The sequence below is a fragment of the Pristiophorus japonicus genome, unplaced genomic scaffold (genome assembly GCF_044704955.1).
Source record: "Pristiophorus japonicus isolate sPriJap1 unplaced genomic scaffold, sPriJap1.hap1 HAP1_SCAFFOLD_118, whole genome shotgun sequence".
Taxonomy (NCBI): Eukaryota; Metazoa; Chordata; class Chondrichthyes; family Pristiophoridae; genus Pristiophorus; species Pristiophorus japonicus.
The window spans coordinates 1,002,430-1,020,682 of NW_027250842.1; the positions used below are offsets into that span (position 1 = coordinate 1,002,430).

At 55.7% G+C, this 18,253-nt stretch overlaps 1 protein-coding gene across 1 annotated transcript in view; it reads left to right on the top strand.

Moving 5' to 3' along the window:
* Window positions 1-18,253, top strand: part of srcap (Snf2-related CREBBP activator protein) — a 117,529-nt gene that overhangs the window by 87,990 nt on the left and 11,286 nt on the right. Inside the window, exons 22-30 of the mRNA XM_070870171.1 lie at window positions 1,275-1,529; window positions 3,393-3,583; window positions 5,369-5,691; window positions 10,049-10,251; window positions 12,439-12,608; window positions 14,208-14,404; window positions 15,039-15,153; window positions 15,499-15,636; window positions 17,388-17,570. Coding sequence (XP_070726272.1) covers window positions 1,275-1,529; window positions 3,393-3,583; window positions 5,369-5,691; window positions 10,049-10,251; window positions 12,439-12,608; window positions 14,208-14,404; window positions 15,039-15,153; window positions 15,499-15,636; window positions 17,388-17,570 — 1,775 coding nt within the window. The remainder of the gene's footprint in view (window positions 1-1,274; window positions 1,530-3,392; window positions 3,584-5,368; window positions 5,692-10,048; window positions 10,252-12,438; window positions 12,609-14,207; window positions 14,405-15,038; window positions 15,154-15,498; window positions 15,637-17,387; window positions 17,571-18,253) is intronic.

Consider the following 18,253-nt stretch of genomic DNA (forward strand, 5'->3'; position numbering starts at 1 on the left):
GAGGGGGAACTGGGGAATGTGGGGGGGGGAGAGGGAACTGGGGAATGTGAGGGAGAGGGGGGGAACTGGGGAATGTGGGGGGGAACTGGGGAATGTGGGGGGAGGGGGGGGAACTGGGGAATGTGGGGGGGAGGGGGGGGAACTGGGGAATTGGGGGGGAGGGGGGGGAACTGGGGAATGTGAGGGGGAGGGGGGGAACTGGGGAATGTGAGGGGGAACTGGGGAATGTGAGGGGGAGGGGGGGGACTGGGGAATGAGGGGGGGAGGGGGGAACTGGGGAATGGGAGGGGGGCACTGGGGAATGGGAGGGGGAACTGGGGAATGTGAGGGGGAGGGGGGGGACTGGGGAATGGGAGGGCGAGGGGGGAACTGGGGAATGGGAGGGGGGCACTGGGGAATGGGAGGGGGGCACTGGGGAATGGGAGGGGGAACTGGGGAATGTGAGGGGGAGGGGGGGACTGGGGAATGGGAGGGGGCACTGGGGAATGGGAGGGGGAGGGGGGGAACTGGGGAATGTGAGGCGGAGGGGGGGAACTGGGGAATGTGAGGGGGGAGGGGGGGAATGTGAGGGGGAGGGGGGGAACTGGGGACTGTGAGGGGGAGGGGGAACTGGGGAATGTGGGGGGGGGAGAACTGGGGAATGTGAGGGGGAGGGGGGGAACTGGGGAATGTGAGGGGGAGGGGGGAACTGGGGAATGTGAGGGGGAGGGGGCGAACTGGGGAATGTGAGGGGGAGGGGGGGAACTGGGGAATGTGAGGGGGAGGGGGTAATTGGGGAATGTGGGGGGGAGGGGGGGAACTGGGGAATGTGGGGGGGGAGGGGGAACTGGGGAATGTGGAGGGGGAACTGGGGAATGTGGAGGGGGAACTGGGGAATGTGAGGGGGAGGGGGGGAACTGGGGAATGTGGGGGGGAACTGGGGAATGTGGGGGGGAGGGGGGGAACTGGGGAATGTGGGGGGGGAGGGGGAACTGGGGAATGTGAGGGGGAGGGGGGGAACTGGGGAATGTGGGGGGGAACTGGGGAATGTGGGGGGGAGGGGGGGAACTGGGGAATGTGGGGGGGAGGGGGAACTGGGGAATGTGAGGGGGGAGGGGGGAACTGGGGAATGGGAGGGGGAACTGGGGAATGGGAGGGGGAGGGGGGCACTGGGGAATGGGAGGGGGAACTGGGGAATGTGAGGGGGAGGGGGGGACTGGGGAATGAGGGGGGGACTGGGGAATGCGAGCGGAGATGTGATTTTGTTTTCCCTGCTAACGCTGTCTCTCCTGCAGTCCCCGGCTCGGTGGTGACCAGCTCGGGCGTGGTGAAGATCGTGGTGCGCCAGACGCCCAAAGAGGGCTTCCCGCTGGCCGTCCATGCGCCGCGGCCTGTCGCCGTCGCGGCTGCCCGCTTCCCGGCCGCTGTGGTGACCCCAGCCCGCGTCCAGCTTCCCGTCGGAGCGCTGACCCTGGCCTCCGCCCACCTGGCTCCCGCTCCCCGCCCGGTGCTACGGGTGGTCCATGCTCCAGCTCTCAACGCCGAACAAGGTAAACCGTGTCCCCGGGGGTGGGGGGCGCGTCGGTGGCAGTGGGGCTTTCTTTATGGCCTCCGTTTTAGAGCACAGCACGATCCCGCTCGAGGCAGCTTGGACAGTGAGAGCGTTACAGGTCGAGGGTCAGGGTTGTGGGCGGACTATTTCCGACACCCACTCCCGGAGGGCGACTCTTCAGCCTGGAAGCACTTGACTGAAGACTTCACCCTATTGAGGCGTTTGTAAAGGGGCATGGGTACTTGGGGGAAGAGTGAGGGGAGAGGAGATCGGGTTTTGATGGGTTGTTCTTGTGAATGATCCCAATCTCTCCCTCCTCTCTCTCTGCCACCTGCCGAACCATATATATATTAACTTATCCTGTCCAGGGTGGCAGCCGTTCTCTTTCCCCCCCCCCCATATCAATCGTGTTTGGTCTGTTCACGTGTTCGGTGGGGAGCAGAGCTTAGATTATGTGGTGATCAGATCGAAGTTTTCAGGATATTAAGGGGAACAGATAAGATCGATAACGAGAAATGTTCTGGTTGTGGAGTCAAGGACTGCACAATCTGTATTGATATCGTGCCTTTATCGTTGTGAAATGTCCCAAGGTGCTTCGCAGGAGTCTTGGGATGAAAAAACTCGCTGTGTTGAGTCTAAGTTAGCGCAGGTGACCAAAAGCTTGGTCGGAGAGGTAGGTTTTACAAGGAGTCTTGAAGGAGGAAAAAGAGGTTTAGGGAGGGGGAGGGAGTTCCAGAGCTTGGGGCCCAGGCAACACAAGGCACGGCCACCACTGGTGGAGAGATTATACTCGGGGATGCTCAAGAGGGCAGAATGAGAGGAGAGGGTATAGTCTAAATATGAGAGCCAGACCTTTCAGGAGTGAAGTTAGGAAACACGTCTACACACACAGGGCAGTAGAAGTTTGCAACTGTTCCGCGTACGGCAATTGATGGGTCAATTAATTTTAAATTGGAGACTGATAGATATTTGTTAAGCAAAGACATTAAGGGACAAAGGCGGGTGTATGGAGTTGGGTCCCAGATCATCCATGGTCTCATTGAATGGCAGAACGAGCTCGAGGGGCTGAATGGCCTCCTCCCTGTTCCTGTGGTGACCGGGGTTTTGGGGGGGGGGGTGGGGTGATATGTGGGTTGTTGGATGTGCATCTGGAACAGGTGTGATCGTGTAAGGATTGGAAGCTGATTTTTCCATCCCCCGCTACAGTCGTTGAGACCTTTCAGTGGAGTCTCTCATCCCACGTTTTGCATTGACCAAACTGTGCTCGGTACTGCCCCCGATGGTGGGTTGGGGGCACTGCTCTCGCTCAGCCCCCGCTCCAGTGTGCTCAATCCTGGGGGGCAAATGCGGAGCACTTGGGACTATGACGAAAGACTCGATCAGCTCGGCTTATATTCACTGGAATTTAGGAGAGGAGATCTCATAGAAACATATAACATTCTGACGGGATTTGGACAGGTTAGATGCAGGAAGAATGTTCCCGATGTTGGGGAAGTCCAGAACCAGGGGTCACAGTCTAAGGATAAGGGGTAAGCCATTTAGGACCGAGATGAGAAGAAACTTCTTCACCCAGAGAGTGGTGAACCTGTGGAATTCTCTACCACAGAAAGTTGTTGAGGCCAGTTCGTTAGATATATTCAAAAGGGAGTTAGATATGGCCCTTACGGCTAAAGGGATCGAGGGGTATGGAGAGAAAGCAGGAAAGGGGTACTGAAGTTGCATGATCAGCCATTGATCATATTGAATGGTGGTGCAGGCTCGAAGGGCCGAATGGCCGACTCCTACACCTATTTTCTATGATTTAATTGTAGGTGAAGAATTGACTTGATGTAATTCCTTTCTCTCTCTCTCTCGCTCTCAGCCGCCCCCACCGTGACCCGTCTGGTGGTAGCCGGGCCCAACCTCTCCGAGAAGGATGGCACGGAGCTGCCGACCCTGCGGCCGGTGTTGGCCAGACCCCCGGCCCCCGCCCAGCCGCTCACATCTACCTCACTGGCCGCCCAGAGGCCCCGGCGGAACATCGCCCCCCAGCCCAAATCACCCTTCCAGCTGGTAAGCAGCTGGCCGCCGACTGCCGCGTCGACGCTGTGCCACTTCGGTTTTTCCTATGTCAACGGTCACAATATGGCCGCCAGCTTCCATCTGCCAGGTAGCAGCGCCAGGCACCGAGTTTCTTTTGAGTTCGGCCCGTTGCGGGCGACGCCACAGGGATTCTGCTGGTTAGGCTGTTTCCTGTTGGACGGAGTGTCGGCATTGTCGTATTCTGGTATGGAGAGGGAGCCGGGTCCCTTTTAACAACTCCTGTTGCCTGTGGGATTTATTATTAATTCTTTGGGGGATGTGGTGGGGGGTGGGGTAAGGCTGGCACTTGCCCATCCCCTTGAGAAGATGGCGCTCTCCAAATGCAAGTTGTTAAAGGGGGGGTCACGGTTCACTCTTGGCAGCAGAATACTGCAGTGCCGACGTGTCCCTCTTAGTAGCAGAATACTACAACGCTGACACGCCCACTCCCCATAGCAGCAGCAGACGACAATGCTGGCGCGCGCGCCCCTCCCCGTTAGCAGTATACTACAATGCTGACGCACATGTCCCTCCCCATTAACAGCAGAACACTAAGGTGGCGACTTGCCCCAATCCCAATTAGCAGCAGAATACTACAATGCGGATACCCCACTGCCCACAAATTAGCAGCTGAATACTATATCACCGACACTGCCCTCACCTTTAGCACCAACAACTTGTATTTATAATGGCGCCTTTCACGTTTGAATATGTCCCAAGGCGCCTCACAGGAGATTTTTTATGAGACACAAATTTGCCGTGTGAGGCGAAATTAAGGCAGGTGAATAAAAGCTTGGCTGAAGAGGGAGGTTTTAAGGAGCGTCTTAAAAGTGGAAAGAGGGGCCGAGGTTTCAGGAGGTAATTCCCAAGTTTAGTGCCTTGGCAGCAGAATACGAGAATGCCAACGCCCCATTGATTTCCCCCCCCCCCCCCCCCACCTTTAGTAGCAGGATACTACATTAGTGGCCCGAACCCCACCTTTAGCAGCAGGATACTACATTAGCGGCCCGGACCCCACCTTTAGCAGCAGGATACTACATTAGCGGCCCGAATCCCACCTTTAGCAGCAGGATACTACATTAACGGCCCGAAACCCACCTTTAGCAGCAGGATACTACATTAGCGGCCCGGACCCCACCTTTAGCAGCAGGATACTACATTAACGGCCCGAATCCCACCTTTAGCAGCAGGATACTACATTAACGGCCTGAAACCCACCTTTAGCAGCAGGATACTACATTAGCGGCCCGGACCCCACCTTCAGCAGCAGGATACTACATTAGCGGTCCGGATCCCACCTTCAGCAGCAGGATACTACATTAGCGGCCCGAATCCCACCTTTAGCAGCAGGATACTACATTAGCGGTCCGGATCCCACCTTCAGCAGCAGGATACTACATTAGCGGCCCGAATCCCACCTTTAGCAGTAGGATACTACATTCGCGGCCCGGACCCCTGCTTTAGCAGCAGGATACTACATTAGCGGCCCGAATCCCACCTTCAGCAGCAGGATACTACATTAGCGGCCCGGATTCCACCTTTAGTAGCAGGATATTACATTAGCGGCCCGGATCCCACCTTTAGCAGCAGGATACTACATTAGCGGCCCGAATCCCACCTTTAGCAGCAGGATACTACGATGTCGATTTGTCCGAGCAGCAGCATACTACAATCTCGTCGCACCGTTTCGCGGCAGAATACTCCAATGCCATTGTGTGAATGACCTTGTTGGGTGGTGTCCCGGCTCCGCTGACCTCCGCCCCCTCCGTGTTACAGGAAGCGCTGGAGCAGAAGAGGCACCGCCATCGCCAGGAACGGCTGGAGCGGATCTACGCGGTCAATGAGCGGCGCTGTGCGGCCTCGCCGGTCTACGGCACCGAGGTGCTGCGGTTCTGCGCCGTCTCACCGCGGCCGGCCTCGTCTGACAGCCCCCCCGAGGGTGGGGGCTGGCGGGGGCTCGGCTACGCGCACTGCCTGGCCGCCCAGGTGGGCAGAGACGCCCGTCGGCCGGAAGCCTACTGGAGGACCACGCGGGCGTTGGACGGAGCTGTGCGCAATCCCGAGGAGAGGATCGAGGAGTTGGCGGACATTATTGACAGGTGGGAGCATCCAGGGACACCGTATCTAACCCCCTGTACCTGCCCTGGGAGTGTTTGATGGGGACAGTGTAGAGGGAGATTTACGCTGTATCTAACCCCCTGTACCTGCCCTGGCAGTGTTTGATGGGACAGTGTAGAGGGAGCTTTACTCTGTATCTAACCCCCTGTACCTGCCCTGGGAGTGTTTGATGGGATAGTGTAGAGGGAGCTTTACTCTGTATCTAACCCCGTGCTGTACCTGCCCTGGGAGTGTTTGATGGGACAGTGTAGAGGGAGCTTTACTCTGTATCTAACCCCCTGTACCTGCCCTGGGAGTGTTTGATGGGACAGTGTAGAGGGAGCTTTACTCTGTATCTAACCCCCTGTACCTGCCCTGGGAGTGTTTGATGGGATAGTGTAGAGGGAGCTTTACTCTGTATCTAACCCCCTGTACCTGCCCTGGGAGTGTTTGATGGGACAGTGTAGAGGGAGCTTTACTCTGTATCTAACCCCCTGTATCTGCCCTGGGAGTGTGTGATGGGGACAGTGTAGAGGGAGCTTTACTCTGTATCTAACCCCCTGTACCTGCCCCGGGAGTGTTTGATGGGACAGTGTAGAGGGAGCTTTACTCTGTATCTAACCCCGTGCTGTACCTGCCCTGGGAGTGTTTGATGGGACAGTGTAGAGGGAGCTTTACTCTGTATCTAACCCCCTGTACCTGCCCTGGGAGTGTTTGATGGGACAGTGTAGAGGGAGCTTTACTCTGTATCTAACCCCCTGTATCTGCCCCGGGAGTGTTTGATGGGACAGTGTAGAGGGAGCTTTACTCTGTATCATGTCCCAGGCCTCTACCAAAGAGACCCTGGAGACCGGACACTTCATGAGCGTCATCAACATCCTGATGCAGCTACGGAAGGTCTGCAATCACCCCAACCTCTTCGACCCCCGGCCCATCCACTCCCCGTTCATCACCAAAGGCATCTGCTACACCACCGCCTCCTGCGTCCTCCGGGCGCTGGAGCACGAGCTCTTCAAGGTAAGGCCTGCGTTAACCCACAGCCAACGCACCCCTGGCAGGAAAGTCCCAGGCTCTATCCCAGGCCTAGTGCCGGGTTGGCCGATCGCACCCGGTACAGTCGTGCAATCCCCGTGCCCCATCCCACAGCAAAAAGAAAGACTTGCATTTATATAGTGCCTTTCACGACCAAGATGTCCGGCCAATGAAGCGCATTTGGAGTGTCGTCGCTGTTGTACGGTGGGCACAGCAAGCTCCCGCAAACAGCAATGTGATGACCAGATAATCTGTTTTTGTTATGTTGATTTGAGGGATAAATATTGGCACCAGGCAGAATTCCCCTGCTCTTCGAAATAGTGCCCTGGGATCTTTTACATCCACCCAAGAGAGTAAACGGGGCCTCGGTTCAACGTCTCATCCGAAAGACGACACTTCCGACAGTGCGGCGTTCCATCGGCACCACCCTTCCGCCGGCGCGGCGCTCCCTCAGTACTGTCCCTCCGACAGTGCGGCGCTCCCTCAGTACTGCCCCTCCGACAGTGCGGCACTCCCTCAGTACTGCCCCTCCGACAGTGCGGCGCTCCCTCAGTACTGCCCCCCTGGGGGCGTCAGCCTGGATTTATGTGCTGAAGTCACTGGAGTAGGGCTTGAATCCCCAACCTTCTGACTCAATTTATTTAATGACCTGAATTTAAATTCCCCGGCTGCTGTGGTGGGACCTGAAATTGTCTCCAGATCATTAGTCCATGTCTCTAGATTCATCATCAACATCATAGGCAGTCCCTCGGAATCGAGGAAGACTTGCTTCCACTCTTAACATGAGTCCTTAGGTGGCTGAACAGTCCAATACGGGAGCCACAGTCCCTGTCACATGTGGGTCAGACAGTGGTTGAGGGAAGGGGAGGGTGGGACTGGTTTGCCGCACGCTCCTTCCGCTGCCTGCGCTTGGTTTCTGCATGCTCTCGGCGACGAGACTCGAGGTGCTCAGCGCCCCCTCCCGGATGCACTTCCTCCACTTAGGGGCGGACTGGTCTTTGGGCCCAGGGACTCCCAGGTGTTGGTGGGGATGTTGCACTTTATATCAGGGAGGCTTTGAGGGTGGTCCCTGTAACGTTTCCTCTGCCCACCTTTGGCTCGCTTGCCGCGAAGAGTTCCGAGTAGAGCGCTTGCTTTGGGAGTCTCGTGTCGGGGGCATGCGGACAATGTGGCCCTGCCCAGCGGATCTGGTCGAGTGTGGTCAGTGCTTTGATGCTGGGGATGTTGGCCTGGTCGAGGACGCTAACGTTGGTGCGTCTGTCCTCCCGGGGGATTTGTAGGATCTTGCGGAGACAGCGTTGGTGATATTTCTCCAGCGACTTGAGGTGTCCATGTCTCTGAGCCATACAGGAGGGCGGGTATCACTACAGCCCTGTAGACCATGAGCTTGGTGGTGGATTTGAAGGCCTGGTCTTCAAACACTCTTTTCCTCGGCGGCCAAAGGCTGCAATGGTGCAGTGGAGGCGGTGTTGTATCTCGTCGCCAATGTCTGCTCTTGTTGATAGGAGGCTCCCGAGTTATGCAAAGTGGTCCACCTTCTGGATTACTAATCTGCTAACATAACCACGGTGCTTCCGTACTCGTGTGTAGTGGGAGCGGCCTCGCTGCTCCTGAGTGAGGGACAAACGGAGTCTGGTTTCTGTTCCTGTCTATGAGCTTCCGTGTGTGTGGCTGTCAGTCGAGCTCACGTGGGAAGGCTGGGGTGCTTGGGAATTTGGAATGCAAAAGGAATGTTCTTTATTGCAAAGGGGATGGAGTATAAAAGTAGGGAAGTCTTGCTGCAATGGTTGGTGAGGCCTCACCTGGAGTACTGCGTGCAGTTTTGGTCTCCGTATTTCAGGAAGGATGTACTTGCATTGGAGGCAGTTCAGAGAAGGTTCACTCGGTTGATTCCTGAGATGAACAGGTTGTCTTACAAAGAAAGATTGAGCAGGTTGGGCCTCTACTCATTGGCGTTTAGAAGAATGAGAGGTGATGTTACTGATGCATACAAGATTCTGAGGGGGCTTGACCGCGTAGATGCAGGGAGGATGTCGCCCCTCATTGGGAAAGTTAGAACTAGCGGGCACAGTTTCAGAATAAAGGGCCGCCCATTTAAAACTGAGATGAGCAGGAAGTTCTTCACTGGAATTTAGAAGAATGAGAGGGGATCTCATAGAAACATAAAAAATTCTGATGGGATTGGACAGGTTAGATGCAGGAAGAATGTTCCCGATGTTGGGGAAGTCCAGAACCAGGGATCACAGTCTAAGGATAAGGGGTAAGCCATTTAGGATCGAGATGAGGAGAAACTTCTTCACCCAGAGAGTGGTGAACCTGTGGAATTCCCTGCCGCAAAGAGTTGTTGTCAGTTCATTGGATATATTCAAAAGGGAGTTAGATGTGGCCCTTACGGTTAAGAGGATCAAGGGGTATGGAGAGAAAGCAGGAATGGGGTACTGAGGGAATGATCAGCCATGATCTTATTGACTGGTGGTGCAGGTTCGAAGGGCTGAATGGCCGACTCCTGCACCTATTTTCTATGTTTCTATATATCTAACCCCGTGCTGTACCTGCCCTGGGAGTGTTTGATGGGACAGTGTAGAGGGAGCTTTACTCTGTATCTAACCCCCTGTACCTGCCCTGGGAGTGTTTGATGGGACAGTGTAGAGGGAGCTTTACTCTGTATCTAACCCTGTGCTGTACCTGCCCTGGGAGTGTTTGATGGGACAGTGTAGAGGGAGCTTTACTCTGTACCTAACCCCCTGTACCTGCCCTGGGAGTGTTTGATGGGACAGTGTAGAGGGAGCTTTACTCTGTATCTAACCCTGTGCTGTACCTGCCCTGGGAGTGTTTGATGGGACAGTGTAGAGGGAGCTTTACTCTGTATCTAACCCCGTGCTGTACCTGCCCTGGGAGTGTTTGATGGGACAGTGTAGAGGGAGCTTTACTCTGTATCTAACCCCCTGTAGCTGCCCTGGGAGTGTTTGACGGGACAGTGTAGAGGAAGCTTTACTCTGTATCTAACCCCCTGTACCTGCCCTGGGAGTGTTTGATGGGGACAGTGTAGAGGGAGCTTTACTCTGTATCTAACCGTGTACTGTACCTGCCCTGGGAGTGTTTGATGGGGACAGTGTAGAGGGAGTTTTACTCAGTATCTAACCCCGTGTACCTGCCCTGGGAGTGTGTGATGGGACAGTGTAGAGGGAGCTTTACTCTGTATCTAACCCCCTGTACCTGCCCTGGGAGTGCTTGACGGGACAGTGTAAGAGGGAGCTTTACTCTATCTTTAACACGCGTCCATCGCTGCTGGTGATGTTTGTTGACCTCTTCCTCTGTTGCTGATAGGTTTATTTTCGTTATACCTCCTGTGGAGGCCCCGGCGATCCGTATGCATGTCTCGCACCCTCACCCCTCCTACATGCATCGGCAGGTCATGCTGACAGAGGCCCTGCACCACGAGCTCTCCCCCAGAACTGCCCGCCTGCATCGGACCATCTGCAACATGAGGACCCAGTTCCCCGACCTGCGACTCATACAGTACGACTGCGGTGAGTGAGAGTGGGGAGGGGTGGGGGGCTTCAGTGTTGGCAGAGCTACGACGTTGGTCTTCGAAGAGCGGAGCCGGTTGTTGGTGTCTCGCTCCCATTTTCTCTCTCCCTGCCTTATAGAATTTTTTGAGGATGTAACTAGTAGAGTGGACAAGGGAGAACCAGTGGATGTGGTGTATTTGGACTTTCAAATGGCTTTTGACAAGGTCCCGCACAAGAGATTGGTGGGCAAAATTAAAGCACATGGTATTGGGGGTAATGTACTGACGTGGATAGAGAACTGGTCGGCAGACAGGAAGCAGAGAGTCGGGATAAACGGGTTCTTTTCAGAATGGCAGGCAGTGACTAGTGGGGTACCGCAGGGCTCAGTGCTGGGACCCCAGCTATTTACAATATACATCAATGATTTTGACAAAGGAATTGAATGTAATATCTCCAAGTTTGCAGATAACACTAAGCTGGGTGGCGGTGTGAGCTGTGAGGAGGATGCTAAGAGGCTGAAGATTGACTTGGACAGGTTAGGTGAGCGGGCAAATGCATGGCAGATGCAATATAATGGAGATGAATGTGAGGTTATCCACTTTGGGGGCAAAAACAGGAAGGCAGAATATTATCTGAATGATGACAGATTAGGAAAAGGGGAGGTGCAACGAGACCTGGGTGTCATGGTACATCAGTCATTGAAAGTTGGCATGCAGGTACAGCAGGCGGTGAAGGCTGCAAATGGCATGTTGGCCTTTCATAGCGAGAGGATTTGAGTATAGGAGCAGGGAGGTCTTACTGCAGTTGTACAGGGCCTTGGTGAGGCCTCACCTGGAATATTGTGTTCAGTTTTGGTCTCCTAATCTGAGGAAGGACATTCTTGCTATTGAGGGAGTGCAGCGAAGGTTCACCAGACTGATTCCCGGGATGGCAGGACTGACATATGAAGAAAGACTGGATCGACTGGGCTTGTGTTCACTGGAATTTAGAAGAATGAGAGGGGATCTCATAGAAACATATAAAATTGTGATGGAACTGGACAGGTTAGATGCAGGAAGAATGTTCCCGATGTTGGGGAAGTCCAGAACCAGGGGTCACAGTCTAAGGATAAGGGGTAAGCCATTTAGGACCGAGATGAGGAGAAACTTCTTCACTCAGAGAATTGTGAACCTGTGGAATTCTCTACCACAGAGAGTTGTTGAGGCCAGTTCGTTGGATATCTTCAAAGGGGAGTTAGACTTACGGCTAAAGGGGTATGGAGAGAAAGCAGGAAAGGGGTACTGAGGGAATGATCAGCCATGATCTTATTGAATGGTGGTGCAGGCTCGAAGGGCCGAATGGCCTACTCCTGCACCTACTTTCTATGTTTCTATGGATCCACACGCAAACACAGCAGGGAAGGCCCAGAGACTCCGAACCTGGTGCTGAGCCAGCTGATGATAGGGGGCCTACAATTGGACTGAGCGCCATTGCGTCAAGCTGGGGGAGGAAGTGGCATGTAATTATCCAGCCGGCTGCTGCATTTTCCGAAAGCTTTCAAAGGTCACGTAGCACTGTGTGATAGTCACAGGGTTAACTGGTCTGCCTGCATAATTCAAAAAGCCTTCGAGTCCGAAGGTGGTTGGTCCGGACCTCATTCCAAGCACCCGAGCCAGGCCAATACGGCCGGTTTTCAGTACTGAGGCATTGCCACACTGTCGGAGGGGCAGTACTGAGGGAGTGCCGCACTGTCGGAGGGGCGGTACTGAGGGAGCGCCGCACTGTCGGAGGGGCGGTACTGAGGGAGCGCCGCACTGTCGGAGGGGCGGTACTGAGGGAGCGCCGCACTGTCGGAGGGGCGGTACTGAGGGAGCGCCGCACTGTCGGAGGGGCGGTACTGAGGGAGCGCCGCACTGTCGGAGGGGCGGTACTGAGGGAGCGCCGCACTGTCGGAGGGGCGGTACTGAGGGAGCGCCGTACTGAGGGAGCGCCGCACTGTCGGAGGGGCGGTACTGAGGGAGCGCCGCACTGTCGGAGGGGCGGTACTGAGGGAGTGCCGCACTGTCGGAGGGGCGGTACTGAGGGAGCGCCGCACTGTCGGAGGGGCGGTACTGAGGGAGTGCCGCACTGTCGGAGGGGCAGTACTGAGGGAGCAGGAGGTTTACACTCTGCCCCCTTGCTCTTTCACGCTCATGTCTAAATCGTGTGCTGGTGTGTCCCCGACAGGCAAGCTGCAGGTGCTGGACCTCCTGCTCCGGCGGTTGAAGACTGGTGGCCATCGGGTGCTGCTCTTCACGCAGATGACGCGAATGTTGGACATTCTGGAGCAGTTTCTCAACTTCCACGGCCACATCTATTTGCGGCTGGACGGCAGCACGAAGGTGGAACAGCGGCAGGTAACCGTCGACTGGCTCTTTCCATTGTTGCTGTGGAAAGCAGGATTTTGGGCTGTGGCTATAGAATGGCAGAATTTACCAAGCAAACGATACCCGGGTGTCGGGATCTCGGCCTGTGCAAATCATCATGATGCCTGAGTTGGAAGGTTGTGCATTTGAGGCACTGACACTGAACCACACCCATAATCCAGGCCGACACTCCCTATTTGCTGGTACCGAGGGAGCGCCGCACTGTCGGAGGGGCGGTACTGAGGGAGCGCCGCACTGTCGGAGGGGCAGTACTGAGGGAGTGCCGCACTGTCGGAGGGGCGGTACCGAGGGAGTGCCGCACTGTCGGAGGGGCGGTACTGAGGGAGCGCCGCACTGTCGGAGGGGCGGTACTGAGGGAGTGCCGTGCTGTCGGAGGGGCGGTACTGAGGGAGTGCCGTGCTGTCGGAGGGGCGGTACTGAGGGAGCGCCGCACTGTCGGAGGGGCGGTACTGAGGGAGTGCCGCACTGTCGAAGGGGCGGTACCGAGGGAGCGCCGCACTGTCGGAGGGGCGGTACCGAGGGAGCGCCGCACTGTCGGAGGGGCGGTACTGAGGGAGCGCCGCACTGTCGGAGGGGCGGTACCGAGGGAGTGTCGGAGGGGCGGTACTGAGTTGGTTCCAGAGACTCAAGCTGCTGAATCCATGAAGGGTCAACCATGTGGCGAGGTGACTGGAGCCGTGGTTCTGACCAGCCTGGGGTTGAATGCCCCCCTTCCTCGAGCCATGCAGTTTGATGAAATGGATGATCCAGTTATGTTATCATGCTGTTGGTGGGATCTTGCTCTGTACTACATTTCAAAAACTACATAATTGGGTGTGAAGGAGCTGTGGTAAGTCCTGAGGTCGAGGGAAGAGCGGTCAATATGCATGTCCCTGTGTATTAAAGCCCCGTGCTCTGGACTCGTTCCACCAGAGGAAATCGGGTCGAGCGAGAGAAACTATTGATTCCTTTAATCATCGCAAACCGCACGCATCGAGATCTTTGTTACTCGAGGGAATACAAACGTGCTCCTGTCTCTCGCGCTCTATCTCTGGCTTCTGGCTCTCATTCTTTCTCATCCTTCGTTGGCCATGTCGTGCTTTGGAACGTCCTGAGCTGTTGGAAGGTGCTGTCGAAATGCTCGCGTTTTGGGTCACCTCCAGTTTGCGTCGGGGAGAATGTGGGAGGCCAGCCAGGAGTGCGTCGGAATAGTCAAGCCTGGAGGTAATCAAGGCAGGGATGAGGGTTTCAGCAGCGGATGAGCTTGAGGCAGGGGGCGGAGACGGGCGATGTTACGGAGGGGGAAACAGGCGGTCTTCGTTATGCTGCGGCGATGTGGCCGGAAGCTGATTTCAGGGTCATGTGACACCTCGGTTGCGAACTGTCTGGTTCAGCCTCAGACACAAGTTGGGGAGAGAGGCACGGAGTCGGTGGCTGGGGAACGCAGTTCGTGGCGTCGACCGAAACGAATGGCTTTGGTCTTCCCGGTATTCAATTGGAGAAAATTTCTGCTCCCCCTTCCTTTCATGCTCCCAATGGATTCCTCTGTTTGACTCTTTTCCCCTTCCCCCCCCACCCCCCGCTCCCCAGATCCTGATGGATCGCTTCAACGCGGACAAGCGCATTTTCTGCTTCATCCTGTCGACGCGGAGCGGCGGGGTGGGGGTCAACCTGACGGGGGCCGACACTGTGCTCTTCTACGACAGCGACTGGAACCCCACCATGGACGCCCAGGCACAGGACCGCTGCCACCGCATCGGGCAGACTCGCGACGTGCACATCTACAGGTGAGGCGGGCTGGGCCGAGCCGAGTGTCGCCGGAGTGTTGGGGCCGCGGCTTCACTGAGGCGAGCGTGTTTTAGGGTAAGGGGACCTGGTTCGTGGGGCGAGCGTCAGGACGAGGGGGGAGGGAGGGCTTGGGCTGGTTGTGTGAGAGAGAGAGAGAGAGAGAGACGGGCGGGCGCACGTCGGCGTGTGGGGGGCACTGAGGCGAGCGTTGGAGAAGTGGTTGAGAGCCCTGGGGGCGTTGTGGGGGACTCTGGGTGGTCGAGGGAGAGACACACCGGCCTGTGGGACGGGCGTTTGGGAACGAGGCGGAGATCCGGGGAAAGCATTGAGGGCGACTGTTGGACCCGAAGGTGTGAGCTGTGGGTGTTTGCGAGACCGGTTTGTGGCGGAGACTTGAGGGGGCCCGGGGGGAGAAGACCCATGGAAAGGTCCAGAAAGGTGTTGAGGGGAGACCGGGGTTGGGGCTTGAGTCGAGGTTGGGGGGGAGGGGTTTAAACTATAAGGGGAGAACGGAGGATTGTTGCCGAGGCCCGGGTATCTGTTCCATATTCGAAACGGCGCGGGTCTTTGACGGGTCTGTCCCGTCTCCATGCCCCGAGACTCAGTCTCTTGTCTCTCGCTCTCCGCCCACAGGCTGATCAGTGACCGGACGGTGGAGGAGAACATCCTGAAGAAAGCCAACCAGAAGCGGATGCTGGGAGACCTGGCCATTGAGGGAGGCAACTTCACCACTGCTTTCTTCAAAGAGGTACTGGGAGCGCTGGTGGTGTCCTTGAGCGCAATGGAGAACGAGAGGTGGGATGGGGGGGTGGCCTGGTTGGCCAACACTCCGCGCCTGGGCTCTCATGGTTGGCCATTCTCTTTGTATCTGGGGTCTAATAGCTGGCCATCTCACTATCGGGGATGTGCTGGTTGGCCAACGTTCTGCCCTGGGTCTAATGGTTGGCCATCTCTTTGTACCTGGGATACTTTGGTTGCTCAACTGGGGTGTGAAGGTTGGTCATGTCTGTCGGTTTTATAAGAACATGGAGAAGTGTGTCTCAGTGGTGGTTGTGGCTTTTATTGAGTTGCGTTTTGTGACCCTCGCCAACAGCAAACGATCCGTGATCTGTTCGACTTGCCAACGGAAGAGCCGAAGAAAGAGCTGGAGTTACCGAACCCGCCCACGCCCCAGCCCCGCCCAGAAGAGGAAGACTCCATGTCGGCCAAGCAGACGCAGATCCTAGAACAGGTGAGTGGTGGCCTGTGTCCATTACGTGTCGGAATCTTGTGGTTGGCCACCTCGGTCTCTCTGTTGTGGTTGGCCACCTCACCCCCACCCCGTGTGCCTGAGCTGTTGCAGTTGGCCACCTCACGTTCGTCGCGACGCACAGAAATGTAAGGGAGGTGCGTGCGCGCGCGTGGGTGCCTAAACCGCTGAACCCGCGACTGCCGCACTTCCTCACACAGGTCATCCCGTGATTTCCAAGCTTCCCGCGGAGCTTTTTAAAAAAAGAAAAAATCCGCTGATTGAAAATCCGACTGTCCGCTCTCGAGTGGGCGCCAGTGTTTCCTCATCGCTGGCTGTCTTTGACGGACGGTCGCAGATTAACCTTACCGCATTGCTATCGGGAGGGGAGCGCCCGTTCTCACGTCCGACATCTCAGCGGTAAGACATGTCAGCGGTAAAATTCATTGCCTTTTTTTGAACACTCTCTGATGCCGATCTCGCGTGCAGGTCGAGGTACTGGAGGCTAAATACCCGGGCTAGGGGTCAGCAGAGTCACCACTGTCCGCCAATGAGTTGAGGGCAGGACACGTGGCAAACAGTCTGATTTACACAGCAGACGGTGTCTATTTATTCGGCGCACTACAGCAAGCAGTCTATAGTGTCTATTTAATCGGCGTACTACAGCAAAAAGTGTAGTCTATTTAATCAGTGCACTACAGCAAACAGTCTATCGTGTCTATTTAATCGGTGCACTACAGCAAACAGTCAACTTAATTGGCGCACTACAGCAAACAGTCTACAGTGTCTATTTAATCGGTGCACTACAGCAAACAGTCTACAGTGTCTATTTAATCAGTGCACAGTATCTATTTAATTGGCGCACTACAGCAAACAGTCTACAGTGTCTATTTAATCAACGCACTACAGCAAACAGTCTACAGTGTCTATTTAATCAACGCACTACAGCAAACAGTCTACAGTGTCTATTTAATCAGCGTACTACAAGCAGTGTACAGTATCTATTTAATCGGTGCACTACAGCAAACAGTCTATAGTGTCTATTTAATCGGCGCACTACAGCAAACAGTCTACAGTGTCTATTTAATCAGTGTACTACAAGCAGTGTACAGTATCTATTTAATTGGCGCACTACAGCAAACAGTCTACAGTGTCTATTTAATCAGTGTACTACAGCAAACAGTCTACAGTGTCTATTTAATCAACGCACTACAGCAAACAGTCTACAGTGTCTAATAAGCGTACTACAAGCAGTGTACAGTATCTATTTAATCGGTGCACTACAGCAAACAGTCTATAGTGTCTATTTAATCGGCGCACGACAGCAAATGGATTAGAGTCTCTTTTTTTTGTAATAAGTCTCTGAATCACAGCAGAGTGAACTGGAGACCAAAACAGCAGCAGACTCTCACGACAGAAGCAGAGCTATCTCTTCAGAATGCAGTAAGCGATGGACAGGGGTGTCGCTGCGTGCAGGCAACAATTGGGTGCCCGTTGAGATTTTTTGCGGATGAGGTGCCTCTGACTTGTGCAGACAGTGCCCCCTGTACTGCCCCAACAGCCACCAGTCCCCCAGGCTGTGGCAAGACTCGTTCCTGTAGTTTTTAACCACCTTTCACGGAGACCACAGCCACCGTGCATCTCCGGTAACCCTCACCCCACCAGCCCCAACTATTTAAATACGATTGGTTTATCTCTCTCTCTCTCTCTCTCTCTCTCTCTCTTTTCTCCCTCCCCCTCACGCTCGGGATCAGGCGCTCTGCAGGGCAGAGGACGAGGAGGATATCCGGGCGGCTTCCCAGGCCAAAGCGGAGCAGGTAGCGGAGCTGGCAGAGTTCAACGAGAACATTCCGCTGGACGGGGAGGATGGCTCGGTGCGGGAGGAGGAGGAGGAGCTTTCCAAGGCCGAGCAGGAGATCGCTGCGCTGGTCGAGCAGGTAACGCGTGCCGCACTTCCCGGTTGAATGTCCCTCCCTCCCCTTCTGTGTGTGCGCTGCTTCGTAAATCTCCCACGCCTGCCTCTGCTCTCCTCGAAGACCTTGACTGGTCGTCTGGCAGCACCGAAGGGAGGCCCTTTGGCCCGTCGAGCTGTCCCGATTAGCCGCGCTCCCCTGCTCTTTTCCCCGGAGCCCGAGACATGTTCTCCCCTCACATTCCGATGGGATTACACAGTGTTTACCGCTCAAACAGGCCGTTCGGCCCGACTAGTCCATGCCAATGTTTATGCTCCACAGCAGCCTTTACCCACCCCTCCATCTCACCCCATCAACGTATTCCGTTCCCCCTCGTGTCTTTATCCAGCTTCCCCCCTAAATGCATCCGTGCTATTCGCTTCAGTCGCTCCCTGTGGCAGCGAGTTCCACATTCTCTTCTCGTCTCTGTGGGCAAAGAATTTTCTCCTGGGGTTCCCCGTTGGATTTATCAGTGACTACTGCTTCTTTTCCCGTTTTCCCCCCCCACCCCCACCCCAGGAATAGGAGACCAGCTTTCTCCATCTTCCACCCACTCGGGATTCCTGCCGACTCGTGAAGCCGTGTCATGTCGCTCAGAGTGATGGTGACTGAAGTCCCCACACGCTAGCGTGTCGGCTGTGGCTCAGTGTGGGTCTCCCAAATCAGGA